At 31.5% G+C, this 13,747-nt stretch overlaps 1 protein-coding gene and 1 long non-coding RNA gene across 4 annotated transcripts in view; one reads left to right on the top strand and one right to left on the bottom strand.

The window, feature by feature from the left end:
* LOC124418689 overlaps positions 1-13,747 on the top strand; it is a 207,673-nt gene that overhangs the window by 93,383 nt on the left and 100,543 nt on the right. For both annotated transcript variants that reach the window (XR_006940150.1, XR_006940149.1), the window contains exon 2: positions 143-207. This is a non-coding gene — a long non-coding RNA (uncharacterized LOC124418689). The remainder of the gene's footprint in view (positions 1-142; positions 208-13,747) is intronic.
* LOC111676053 overlaps positions 6,576-13,747 on the bottom strand; it is a 55,506-nt gene continuing 48,334 nt past the window's right edge. For both annotated transcript variants that reach the window (XM_046945687.1, XM_046945688.1), the window contains one exon: positions 6,576-12,613. In XM_046945687.1, the coding sequence (XP_046801643.1) occupies positions 8,079-12,347 (4,269 nt within the window). In that variant the 5' untranslated portion in view covers positions 12,348-12,613 and the 3' untranslated portion in view covers positions 6,576-8,078. The remainder of the gene's footprint in view (positions 12,614-13,747) is intronic.

Genomic DNA, 13,747 nt, shown 5'->3' with positions numbered 1-13,747 from the left:
TTTGCCAATATTGTATAGTTTAATTTTTTTGGTTTGTTTGTAGATATGTTGGCATTTTTACCACATAAAAGTAATTTTCTTTTATTTCATCTATACGTCCACATATTTTTTCTAATACTTGTTTTTTTTTATTTCTTTACAGTCGCAGATTTCCGGTATGCAGGAAGGACATTCAAAAGGAAACCACCGGAAGGAAACATTAAAATGGTATGTGTTTTTTATTTCACATATTTTATGTTTTCTTTTTAAAAATGGGTTTTATTCGAGAGTAATGGGTCCATAATTAGAGGTTTCATGATACTGAAATGAATAGTTAATTAAATTCTATATATAATGACAAAAATATATTAAAAAAGAAAAAAATGAAATTGAAAATAATCTATGAAGATAAAAATTTATGGAATTTTTTTTTAGAAATCGAAAAATTTTAGAAATCGTAAATTTTTCTGAAAGTCGAAAAATTTTCAAATTTTTATTGCAAATTTTATAAAAAATTTTAGTTTTTTGGGTTTTTTTATTAAAAAAAAAATCAATAAAAAAATTTATATTCTAACCTAATTTGCTGTGGGTGTCGATGACTAGAGTCTCTTGTTGGAATAGAACCCACAACCTTCATACTGACATGCTGGCACACTATCATATAGCCTACCGGGCTAGATGGTAGTTTGTGTGAAATTTTAGAACGATTATTATAATTTTGAAAATAATTGATCTCAAGGCAATCAAATAAAGAGTATCGAATTATATTTTGTAGTTTAGCAGAAAACTATTTAAAAATTAAGAAAAAATACGTAATTTTTTCCAAGAAGTCTGAAATTTTTACTCATAGCTTTGTTGTAAACTGATTTTGCTGATTTTTAATACCAATTTGCTTAGGACAATAATAGATTTTTTTAATGAATTTGGTAGATTTCCATAACTAATCTAAAGCATGTTTTAGGCAGACAGACGGACATAGCTAAATGGACTAAGAATTTGATAAGAACCAGGAATATACTTTGATGGATCTCAAATGAATATTTCTTGGTATTACACACGGAACGACAAAGTTATATACAAATACCCTTTATCACCACTCATGGTGGTGAAGGATATAACAAATTATCAGAATATTTCCTACAAAAAGAATATCATTCGAAAAAAATGCAAAATTATTTATCTCAAAATAAGTGCTACCATTGATTAATTAACTTTTAATTGCAAATATCAATTACTCAAATTCAAAAAGAGTTATCTCAAAAACTATCAACATATGCATAATAATTAATTTCAACAACATCATTAGACTAAAAATTCTCCCTAACTCATATCAATTTTAAAAAAGCAAATTGATCAGTTAAAAAACTTCAAAAAAAATCAACCAATAAATAAAATTAAATTCAAAATAAAATTTTATTTGTTGAAACAAAGAAAAAACAAAAACGCTAAACTAAATTAAATTTTGTGGTGGTTACGCCTTGTTATTAAGCCTTGCGGTAGGTTGGATCGCTGTATTTTATTACTTACCCCTTCTCTACATACGACCGTACATTAGTAATTTGTAACAATTTTTTTTTTATAATTTAAAAAAATTAAATAACAGTAAAAAAGCAACGTCCAACGGACAGACAAATAAATGAAATGATATTATTATTGTTTGTACACAAATGCCACACCTGAGCAGATAGCAAATAACCAACCAATATAACCGCATTATAGACCACAATTCAGATATAAAGTGGATTAAAGGCAACAACTATCCATCCGTTCGTATAAGTATTTAAACTGCTAATGCGAATACAACTAAAAAACACACACAAAATCAAACAATGTGATGTTACCATTATTATGCAATATTTGATTACAAGTAGTTGTTTTTTTTTCTTTTTCAATATATTTTATTTATTTTTATATACTTTTTGTTGTAGCTCGTTTGGTTTCGATTACCAATTTGTTTCACTTTTTTATTTTGGATTGTGTACAAACCATTTTTATGACTTTTATAGAAGAAAAAAGAACTCAACTTGTGAGTTGTTGATAGTTGAAATAAATATATAAACATGAGGTGACCAAATTAATAGCTTTTGGAAAATGTATTTGATGTTATAGAAACTTTCTTCCGCCTGGCTTTATCTTTACTTCCTAGTAAAATATTTTCAAATTTTGGTAACGAGTATTTAAGGTAAGTAGTTATTTCATACATTACTTGGCAATGAGTTGTCGTTATCCATAACATAAATGATTTCTTTTTTTGAATAGTCAATCGTCTATAGCGTATTTCCAATTAGGAATTAGATAGTTTGTATAACCGTAGTCGATTTTGGAATTTTTTTCTAGAAATGTTGATATTTACATTTGTGTGGAAACCATTCCAGATGGAATTATAAAATTACTTTTTAATAACTGTAAAACCAGTTTTAAATCCGGAAAAGTCGGGTAATGAGATTTGTAACCACAAAAAAACAAAAATAAGTAGTTTTTCACCCAAAAAGTAACTATTTACACTTTTCTCCATTATTACTTGCCTACTTATTGGGTAAGTAAAGATTTTTCTGAGTTACTATAGATACACAGGTGGACCACACAAGAACGTTTTAGAACTCCGAAAAACTTTCGAAGAATTTTAAAAGTTTTTATAACTTTTCTCTAAAAAAACCTTTCTTTGCAATAACAATAATGAAAAGCAAAATGGAAACATTTATACTTAAAGATTTGTTTTATTAAATCTTTTCTTTATATTTCTTTTAAAAAAGCTTTTGGTAAATGTATTTAACTTACTACAGATAAACAGATGGACCAAATTAGACCATTTTAGTACCCCGAAGGACTCTCGACCAAGTTTTTCTAACATTCCTCTAGAAAAGCTTTTTTGATATAACAATAATGGTAATCAAAATGGAAACATTTATACTTAAAGACTCGTTTTGTTTAAGCTTTTTTATATTTCTTTTAGAAAAGCTTTTTTACAAAAAAACTGTTTCTATAAAGGAGCTTTTTGAATAAATATTAAAAAATATTTTTCACAGCAAAAAATTTTCAATGAAAATTTTTTAATGAAAAATTGTTTCTCTGAAAAAGCTTTTGTGAAATACAAATCTTTTTCAATAATTAAAATGTGCTATAGACAAAGCTTTTTCTCATAAAAATGTTTTTTAATAAAAATATTGATTTTTATTTAGAAAGCTTTTAAAAATCTTTTTTTCACACATTTTTTTATGTTTTTGTTTCACCGAAAAATCATTTTTAGCGTAAAAATTTATTTTACCTTAAAATTATATGATTTCTATTTCCCCTTTCTAAACTAAAATATGAAAATTTCACATTTACCACTGGTCGCCCTAAAAAAGTCAAAATAATATTTCTATTTTATTGATGTACGATTGATTAGTACAAAAAAATATCCATTAAACAAAGGAAACAACATTAAAAGCCGAAAATAATAACGAAACTAAAATCTAACAAACAAAGGTCATTTTAAATGAAATATAGATACACTTTTTGCAAAAACAAAAAAAAAAAAATCACAACATTTAAACAATCAGTAAAAAACACTTAGTTACATACATTTAATAATCATGCTCATGCAAAGCAACAAAAAAACACTCCAATTTAGCCTTTGATCTGTTAAAATTTACCATAAAAATGTTAAAAAAAGCAACTTCAATTTGAAATCTTTAAATATGTTGTCGATATTTTTTTTAGTTAGAGAGAAGAAATACATACATTAATAACAGACACCAACAACAGCAAAATGTATTGAATTGATTTTTAGTTTTTGACAAATGTGTTGAAAGTTATGAATTTGATTGTATTAAATAGTATTTTGATGTTGTTGTTGTTGTTTGTAAGCGGTTCTTTTGATTGCATGCACCTAGTTTTTTTCTTGTTGTAGTTATTTTGATTTGTTGTTAAATTGTTTTATTTTTTTTCTCGGCTGATTTTTTTGCGCTTAAAATACAAAGAGGTCACAGGGTCAACACAGCGAATATGCAGATAATCAGTAATTTGCTGTTAATGTTTTTATTATATTACATGCAATGTTGTTTTGTGTTTTTTTTTGTAATTTATTAAGTTTTTTTTATTTGTTTGTTGTTGCATGCACGGCGGGATTATATGTGTATGTTTGTTTAACTAATAAAGTTGTTTAATTAAAAATTAACCCAATTGTTAATATCCAAATCGAGCAAAAAATAATGTAAAACATGTTTTTTTTTAAGTGATAGCAATTTTGAATGGATAGAAAAACAGATTTCGAATGAGAGTTTATAGGCTGGGGAACACAGGAATATAGGCATAAGATAGTATTATGATTATGATGATGTGATAGACCATAAACAGCTTTATTAACTAGACTATAACAAGGACTATTGATAACACTTTAGACAAGATTAATTAGTTCGAATAAGAGTAGGTTTGAAAGAATATTACCATAAGCATGATTATATGTTAAACTATGTAGAAGGTACTACAGCTGTGTACTTGAAGTGGTCTCCTATAGGTTAGTGATAAGAATTCTAATATAATATACCATAGGTGATGGGTTCCAATGGAGGTTCGGAAGTATTTTTTCATATTTGATTACATTCAAACTAAGAAACTAACTAAAACTTACACTAGAACCTTAACTATAGATGTACGCTATATAAAAGCACTGTAGTTTAAAAAGTTACGCTAAAGCTCAAAGCTTTAGGTATAGGTTGTTAGGAGGATGTATATTACGTCAAATTCAAAGATATATTATGTACATCTAGTCCACTATCGGGCCTGTTGTACACAACTGTACATTTTTAGTTAGTTCACCGAATTAGTACCTTTCAGTGTTCTGTGTTTTCAGAGTTTCACTGTCCTCTCCACATGCTCTACATTCGTCTGAATCCGCAATTCCAATTTTGTATAGATCGTAATTTAGTGTGTCCAGTCCACTCAGAATACGTACCAACTAACTTCAGACTTGTCCATTTTGAGAAGATCTCAAGTGTTGATTTCATAAGGGTCACCCTATAGGATCTATGTAGTTCTACCGGCTGTTTCATAACTCCAAGGGGACCTATGGTATTCTCTCATATTTTTATACCCTTCACCTTCGTGAAAGGGGTATATATAAGTTTATCATTCCGTTTGTAATTTCTAAAAATATTTTTTTTTTCTAAAATATAATTTTCCGACCCCATAAAATATATTTGTATATTCTGGATCCTTATTGGTAGCGTGTCCGTCTGTCTGTATTTTGAAATCAGTTTATGTATATATTTTTTCATATTTTCAAAAATTTTATAGCATATTTTGCATACTTTTTAAATTTTTTAAAACAAATTACGGAAGGTATTTTGGGTTTGTGCTGCTAATTGTAACGTCCAATACATTGGTCCCTAAAAGTATAGGTTCAGTATCAATTTCTGGGTCTGTCCATCTGTGTGTCCATATAAAAGATAACTTAATGAATTTTTGTTCTTACATCTCTCTCACGTCCATAATTCACCAAATGATAAAATTCGGAAGAAATCTAATTTATACAAAAATACATTCATTTGCCAAATTTTATTAAAATTGCTATCAAGCTTTCCATTTTCAGATATTAAATATATACTATTTAAAGTTTTTTCTTTGTCTTTACAATTGTCATTCTCGAGGTCTTGGTTCTGTTAAAGTGGTATTATAGCTGTCCTTAAAAACCTGTATATTTGTTGTCAAAAACTTAAGATCTGAATACTATTAATATGTACCTTCACAAAGAAATATTTTTTGGTTCATATTTTTCACATTTTTAGTGCATATTTTCCCATTTTATGGCGCAGATTATAAGCGCATATTATAAAATTTTTATTGCATGAAAATCCTTGCCCTGTTCATTATACTTACACAAAACCATTTTAAGTATTTCGATTCAAATAGAAAATTCAATATTTTAAATAATTTTTAATATAATTTCATTTTTATTTTTTTTATTATTCATTTATTTGATAAACATTTTTAAACTATTTTTTATGTTTTTCTTTTAGTTTTTCATATTTATATATATATTTTTTTAAATAATTAATAATATTTACTAAATATTTAAATTTATTACACTTAAAAACTACTACATGCTAAGACAATCATAATTATTATTTTCTGTATTTAATAATTTAATAATAAATTATAAATAATAATAAAATGTATAATTATTATTTTAACTAATTGTTTATATTATTTTAATTATTTGTTGATTTCTTTATAAACTACATATCTAATACTCTTAATTTAGATTTTATTTTTGTTTTTAAATATTTGATTACAATTATTTATTGAAATTCATAAAAGAATCAAATTTATTTATTTATTTATTTCTATGTATATTTATTATTGTTTTCTTAAGTTTTGTTCAATTTTCTTTTTGTTTGCTTACAAACAAAAATGTTGTATGTTTTTAATGATTTCACTAATTTAAAGAAAATAAAACAGAAATTAAACTTAAATTTTTAATTTATTACAAACAAAATAAAAACATTTAGGAAGGTGTTTGATTTTTGTTGAACACACCATAATTTTTAACAAATCGTGTATAAATTCAAAACACAAATAAATAACTATAAATTAAAAATTTTATTTAACACTTTTCATTGAGGTCAATTTTAAATTATTGTTTTTTGTCTATTTCAAATTTAATGTATTTTGTTTTTATTTAAAAAAATGAAAACCTAAGGATCTGTAAAAGATACAATTTTATTGATACGTGTACTTTTTTATTAAATAATTTTTATTTGATTTTTGTAACAATTATGATTTTTTTGAGTATTTTTTGTGTTTTTCTAATATGTTTTCAATGATTTATTTTTTTTTATTTTTAATAATTTTATGAATTTTATCCATAATTTTTCTTTTGTTATTTTAATATTTTTTTATAATACTATTTTGATGTAATAGATTTTAAGTGAGCTGATTTATTTCTTTTACATTATTTTATTTATATATATTTTTACACAGAAATCGATTCAAGTTAAACAAAATCAGTAAGTTAGGTTAGTTAAAAATCCTTTTAAATTAAAAAAAAATAAGCTGAATCTTTTGTTAATAAACAGTTTAATAGACAGAACAGTCGTCTAGAATGTACACAGGACTACAGCTTAGAAAAGACTTTTTGCTGCCTATTCCCAGAACTACAGGCTGGACTATAGCCAAGAATAGGCTGGTCTATTGAAATGACTGTAATCGAGATTATAGACAGTGCAGTACTATAGGCTTTAAACAGGACTAGAGACTAGACTATAAATAAGATTATTAGCTAGACTATAGGCAAGACACAGCCTAGTTTATAGATGGAGTATAATTTAGACTTTAGATACAACCATACGCAAAGTCGTAGGCTAATCTATAGTGAAAGAACCAGTAGAAAATTACCGAAATTAATAATACAATCTGTTGTTAAAAGTCAGCTTAACATGTTTGTTAACATTTTGACAACGGATGTGATAAAATTTAAAAAACACCCACTTATAATTTGGACAACAACCGTTGTAATTTTAACAATACATCGTTGTCATTGCAACAACTCATTGTTGCCAATTCGATTACGTTTTGTGTCATTTTGACCATACCTCGTTGTTAATTCGTCAAAGAATCGGTTGCCATTTCAACAAAGCCTCTTCTTGTTTGACAACATAGCATTGTTAGTTTGGTAACACATCGTTTTCACTCTTAAAAGATACCCCATATACATAAGTATCTTCAAAAAAGTCAAAAACTTTCGTAGTTAGCCGCCACCAGTTTACTGAAACTACTACTCTATAGATATGATCATAGGCTTGACTTAAGGAAGGACTATATGTTAGACGAAAAACAGGATAGACTATAGAAAGTAATTTTGGCTAGAATATAGACATAGCTATAGGACGAAATATAAACAGGAACTGATAATAACCAATAAGTACTGAAGAAATTATTGAATTTACTTTTTTCAACTTCTGTGCAATATATTTATTGCACCTTACTTGTATGATAAAATATCTACTTATAATTTAAACTTTTTTTGTATCATTCTTTGATTCTTTCACTTACTGTCTATATGCCATTAATTCGGAATAATGCATATGGGGTGGATAATGAGATGCAGACATAGAGGGTCATGATATACGATCTGGAGTATGAGATGGATGTTGTTGTTGATGCTGCTGCTGCTGATGGATTTGATGTTGAAAGGAACTACTATTATTACCAACAACTGCATTACTGCCACCACCATATAAATGTTGAGACTGATGATGCGTATGTTGTTGATGATGAGAAGGATGATGTGGAGTGGATGTTTCATTTACACTTACGGGTGATGAAGAATTATTTCTTAAATCTAATTCATTCGATGAAAATATTGTGGAAGATTTTTGATTACCTATGAGAGGAGAACGTGGTGTGACGACTGGTGGTGTGCCCGAGTGTGGTGAATGTGACTCTGATGAGGGTCTTCTGCAGAAAGGATTAAGACCATTAAAGGAGGATGCAGCCAGTAAGTGGGGAGATAGGTGAGGAAATCCTGGTAGTCCTGGTAAGCCGGGAAACAGTAGAGGATTACCGCCGTGTTGCATTAAGAATCTAGGATCACTCATAAACGCTGCTGTTGTAGCATCTGGAAATCCTGGTAGTGTGGTGGGCGTGGTAGGAAAATGTTGTTTAAGTGCCTCAAAATTAATGGGTGGTAAACCATGGGCGCCAGCATATAACCTTGCCAAAAACTCCGCTTGCAATGTGGTTGATATATTACTGGTCGGTGAGGAAGAGAAATTTTTGTTATTATTCATACTCATGGGCTCTGGTAAAGGATCCAAGTTGTGATTGTCGCTGGTGGATAATAACTTGCGATGTAAATTCAAATTTGAACTATGCCTATCGCGACTTCTCTTGGATGGAAAGGCAGCATTGCAACCATCAATGTTACATTTATGATGCAATTTTAAATGTTCATTTTGATAGTGGGTCTTGAGATGAAAATGATTTTGGAAAACCTCCCCACAAGCGGTGCATTTCAAAGGATTGTCTTTATCGATGGGAACTTCCGCCTCCTCTACTATACAATCAGTGCCATTGTGTTCCTCTGTGATTGTTGATAGCGATTTTGGTTGTTCGGATTGAGAGCAGTTTTTGGTGGTTAGGTTTTCGGGCAGGTTATTGTTATCTTCTGCTGATATGTTTATTTTAAAATTATCTTCCATTAATTCCTTTTTGATTCTTAAGTAACGATTTTCTTCTTCAGGTTCTTCTGGGGAATTGTTAAAGTTAGTTGTGGGTGATGAACATAAATCTTCTTTGGGCTCTTCCTTGATAACGGGCATTAAGAGACCAGTGGCTAAGCCGTTTTCTTTGAATTGTGCAACTTCTTTTAAATCATGTTTTTGTGTGGAGGATAAATCTAAAGAGTGCTCCTGTTGCTCTACATCATGTGGTGAACCAGTTCGCCTTGGACTTTCCAACTGCTTTTGTTCCTCTTCTGATTCCCTGGGCTCCAATTTTACTGGGGTACTGGCCAATAAACTATGTCTAGCTGCTTCACTAGTTCCAGTACTAGGAGTTAAAGGCGGTGAAGGCAGCACTTTAGCTCCTTCATTTGTGTGCTCTTCTGATTTTCTAGTTCGTTTCGTTAAATCCAAGGACATAGTCTCCTCGTTAGCCTCCTCTTTAACTGATTCATGTTCTCTTGCTTTGCACTTAACCGACAAATCATTTGCCATATCATAATCATTGGAATTATCACAGGAGTTTTCATTTGATTGTATAGCACAACGTACTGGATTTTGATTTTTACGTTTGCGTTTACTCGATGAACTCATAAGATAACCACTGCCATTAGCAGAATTCTGCAGAGATAAAGCGTTAGACGAACTTTCACAATCCTCCCGCAAACTACAAGAATCTGTTACACTAAGAGTGTCATCATTGCTCTCTGTACTGTGGCGTTCTGCAGTGCTACGACCATCGTCTTCCATATCCTCTTTTCTAAGCGAGTCTAAGGGTTTCTCTTTGGTTTTATAGTAATCAACAGGAGTTTTGGTATCTGTAGATCTATCGAAATGATCTCGGCTATTATCTCCTAGGGTGGATGTGGTTTCCTCGGCAGCATTATCTTCAATACTGAAATCTTCAGAATTTGTCTTATCTAGCATACTATCGCCTTCATCACCTACCACCACAATGCCTTCACCATCGTCGTCATCATCATCGTCATCAATGTCGCCTATATGAATACCACCATCCATACCATCATCATCTTCCTCGTCATCGCCCATTACTTCTGCTCCAGACATTTGTCTACCCTCATAACGATGCATTAAGGCGTTGTCCATGTATGCTCGTTGCATGTACTCCGAGTTATGTTTGGGATCCCCTAGAGAACCCATAGAATGGTGTCTCATATCTGGAGGAGGTGTTAACATGGGGAAACTACCGAAGGGATTTAAACCAGCCATTAAGCCATTGGGTGGCTGCAATAATAAGGGATGCGGCTGAGCACTGCGGCCATCGTGGGGAGATATTTTCCGTCGTAGGTGAGGTGAATGCAATTTTGGATTGGGATTTGCACTGTGGCGGTTACGTGACCTCCTAGAACTAAACATCATATTGCAGCCATCAACCGTACATTTATGCATTTCCCTTAAATGTACCGCAGAGAAATGTATTTTCAAGGCTCCCTTATCACAAAATGTTTTCAGACAAACGTTACATTGCACTCTCTTCTTTCCCGTAACTGGATTTATAAACTGAGTACCTAAATTAGCAGGCAGCGAACCCCATTGTCTCTTACCGGGAGAATGTGTCTTTCGGCTGGATCTTAAACCCGAAGTAGAAGATATTCGTGAAAGTCTTTGACTGTGCGTAGATGAAGAATCATGTTGCATAGAGTTTCTTTGACTACTGGTCGATTCCCTAAGATCTCTTTGACTTTGGTAATTGCTCGAGGAGTTTGTAACTGAGGAAGATGACTGCGTGACAGAGGATGTAGATAGAGATGATTGTGAAACACTACGGACTGGTGGGGTGCGCCGTGAGGTGGAGGATTCACGTAAGTGATTAATATCTGAATTTTTTGGTTTATCCATTTCCGGTGATTTTGAACGTATTAGAGGTTTTCCCATACCCAGTGAAGGGTTTAAACCGGGAAAATGTGATGAGAGAAGACCGTGGGGCATAGGATTACCGGAAGCTGCGGCTGCAGCAGCTATAGCGGCCACTTGGTTGCTGGTCAAACTTGCTGGCAATCCTGAGCCTGTTGAGCTATTAGCAGATGAATTGGGAGAAGGTGGGTGTAAGTGAGGCATGGGCGGCGGAGGAGGCAAATGAAAGGGCAAAGGATGACCCGACATAGCCATAGCGTTAAAGAACTGATTACTTTGAGCCGCAGCTGCTGCAGCAGCGGCAACAGCAGCATTCTTCTCCGAGGGAGTAGTAGCCTCATTTATTCGTCTCCTAGCTTGAGCCAACATAGCAGCTTGTTGGGCGGCTTGCTGTTGCAAATGTTGATGATGAACCAATTCGCTGGGACTTAGGCGAGCTGGAGGTGGAAGACCGGGAAATGCACCCAAGGCTGCAGAATTTATTTTACGAAAATCAAACGGCTGCATATTCTGCAAATGACTTAAAGGATTAGGAGCTGCCGAGGCGGGTGATGTTTGAGTATTTGAGGATGAAGATGATGAGTTATTGGAAGCACTAGAACTAAGCGTTGTATGTGAACCTGTCATACCAGATGAAGTCGAACTGACACCGCCACCTCCTGCAGGCGAAGCAGGATTACGAAAATAATTACTTAAGTGGCCTGGTGGAGCAAGACCTGCATGTGTTGCATGACCTGTGGTACCAGCAGCTGCTGCTGCGGCAGAAAGTTTCTGTTGCAATTGAAATTGCATTTGTGCATGAGCCATAGCACTAAGATGCATATTCATGGGATGTGCTGCAGCTCGAGGTGGCGATGGACGCCTACTTGGTGACATTACCATAGATGAAACTGAGCTATTGGTAACGACGGGTAAATTGTGTATATTGTAGGCGTTGCTACACTTGCCAATATATTCGTGTTCCAAGTTCGTGCGTCTGGCTAATTGTTGTTGCTGCTGAAGCTGTTGTTGTTGCTGACGTTCGTAGCTGTAGGCAAAAGTTGCTTGTGCATGCGCATGTGCTTTTTTCAAATACTCCAAGTCCAACTCAGGCAATGTGTGCAAGGGTGGTGGTAACGGTAGACTTGAGCTTGTTGTAGAGTTTTGTGTCGATGATAAATGTTGTGCTGTATTACTAGCGTTAGTGTGTCGCTGCTGGATTCCGTTGGTGAACGTTGGTTGCTGTTGCTGGTGGTGGTGTTGGTGATGTTGATGCTGTTGATGATGTTGCTTCTCCTGATTAATATTCATTAATATGCTGTTTGCTGTTAGCAGTATTTTTTAAGACTAGAAATATTCGTTGTTTAAAGTTTTGTGATTTTTTCTTCTTTTGTAGATATTGAGCTGTATTAGTAGTTTGTTGTAACATGAGTTTTTGTGATCTATTTTTGTTTGATTCAATATTCAGCATTTTGTTCGTTGTGGCGGAATATTATGAAAATTTCGCTTTTTTAGCAAAACGATTCCAGTCGTTTATTTTCTTCCTGCAGTTGGGTGTATTTTTTAGGGGCGGTGTTCTGAAAACAAAACAAATGAGAGAGTTATCAATAGGACTTATAGGTTAATCTATGATAATTTTAATCTAATCCATTAGATGATAAGTCGTATATTATTTCTATTATATTGATATACTTAGTATGTAATTTACTTTGTTGCAATGTTGTCTAATTGTCTCATGCGAAACTTTTTGCATCAAATGACAATGATTGTTTACAAGAACCCGTTTCATTTTGCAAATCACATAAAAACCTCTTAAAAATTATGCACAAAAAGACAAATACTTATAATCTGACCATATAATTCTATTTAAATCTTTACGAGTCTAAATGTCACTTTTCTAAAAAAAAAACAACAGAGTACTTACGTCTATCTATGTATTGTATGTTGTACATATTTTGTCTGCCTCTATAGAGCAAAGTCATGACATTTTTCTCTTTTTTTAATATCGTTTTTTCTCAATTTTATTTAAATTGCCATTTGCATTTACAAAATTATAATGTGTTGAATAAGAAAAGAAGAGAAGTAAAAAAGTAAATAAAAATTGTATGAATATTTCAGGTATTTGTACTAATAATATCTTTAATCGCATTAAGCTTGTTTGGGCTGTAATAAACTTGACTTAAAAATGATTTTCAGTATCTGGCATTTTTTCTGTATTTTATTTATTTTGAAGTACAACAAAGTGGGATTTAAATGAGTGTCGAGATATGATGACTGAGATACTCTGTCAATATTTATGACAATCAATATAAATGTATTCGTATTTAGATGTATTTGTTTAAAAAATAACAACAATCTTTTATAGGGGAAACTAAGTGTGTTTGTCATTTAATAAACATACATATATATGCATGTATAAATAACTTGACCGCTCTCTGTCATGACGTAAATGCATAATTTTTCCACAATTTTTTTTATTCATTTCATTTGAATATGACTGACAATTAAATTGCTGTCACTATTTATGGCATGTCAAAAGTGTCAAAATGACATTTTTTATTACGTCGTATAAAGTGGTTTCAGGTGATGCAAATTTATATATAAAACTTTATTTATTTGTATACATATTCACATTTTTGAGCGGTATTGTTTGATTCGATTTGATTGGATTTTACTTTTTTATATTTGCTCATACAATTTAACATGCTCTT

This window comes from Lucilia cuprina, chromosome 3 (genome assembly GCF_022045245.1).
Source record: "Lucilia cuprina isolate Lc7/37 chromosome 3, ASM2204524v1, whole genome shotgun sequence".
Taxonomy (NCBI): Eukaryota; Metazoa; Arthropoda; class Insecta; order Diptera; family Calliphoridae; genus Lucilia; species Lucilia cuprina.
The sequence above is the reverse complement of the archived record's forward strand: the minus strand, read 5'-3'. Positions and strand labels throughout refer to the sequence as shown.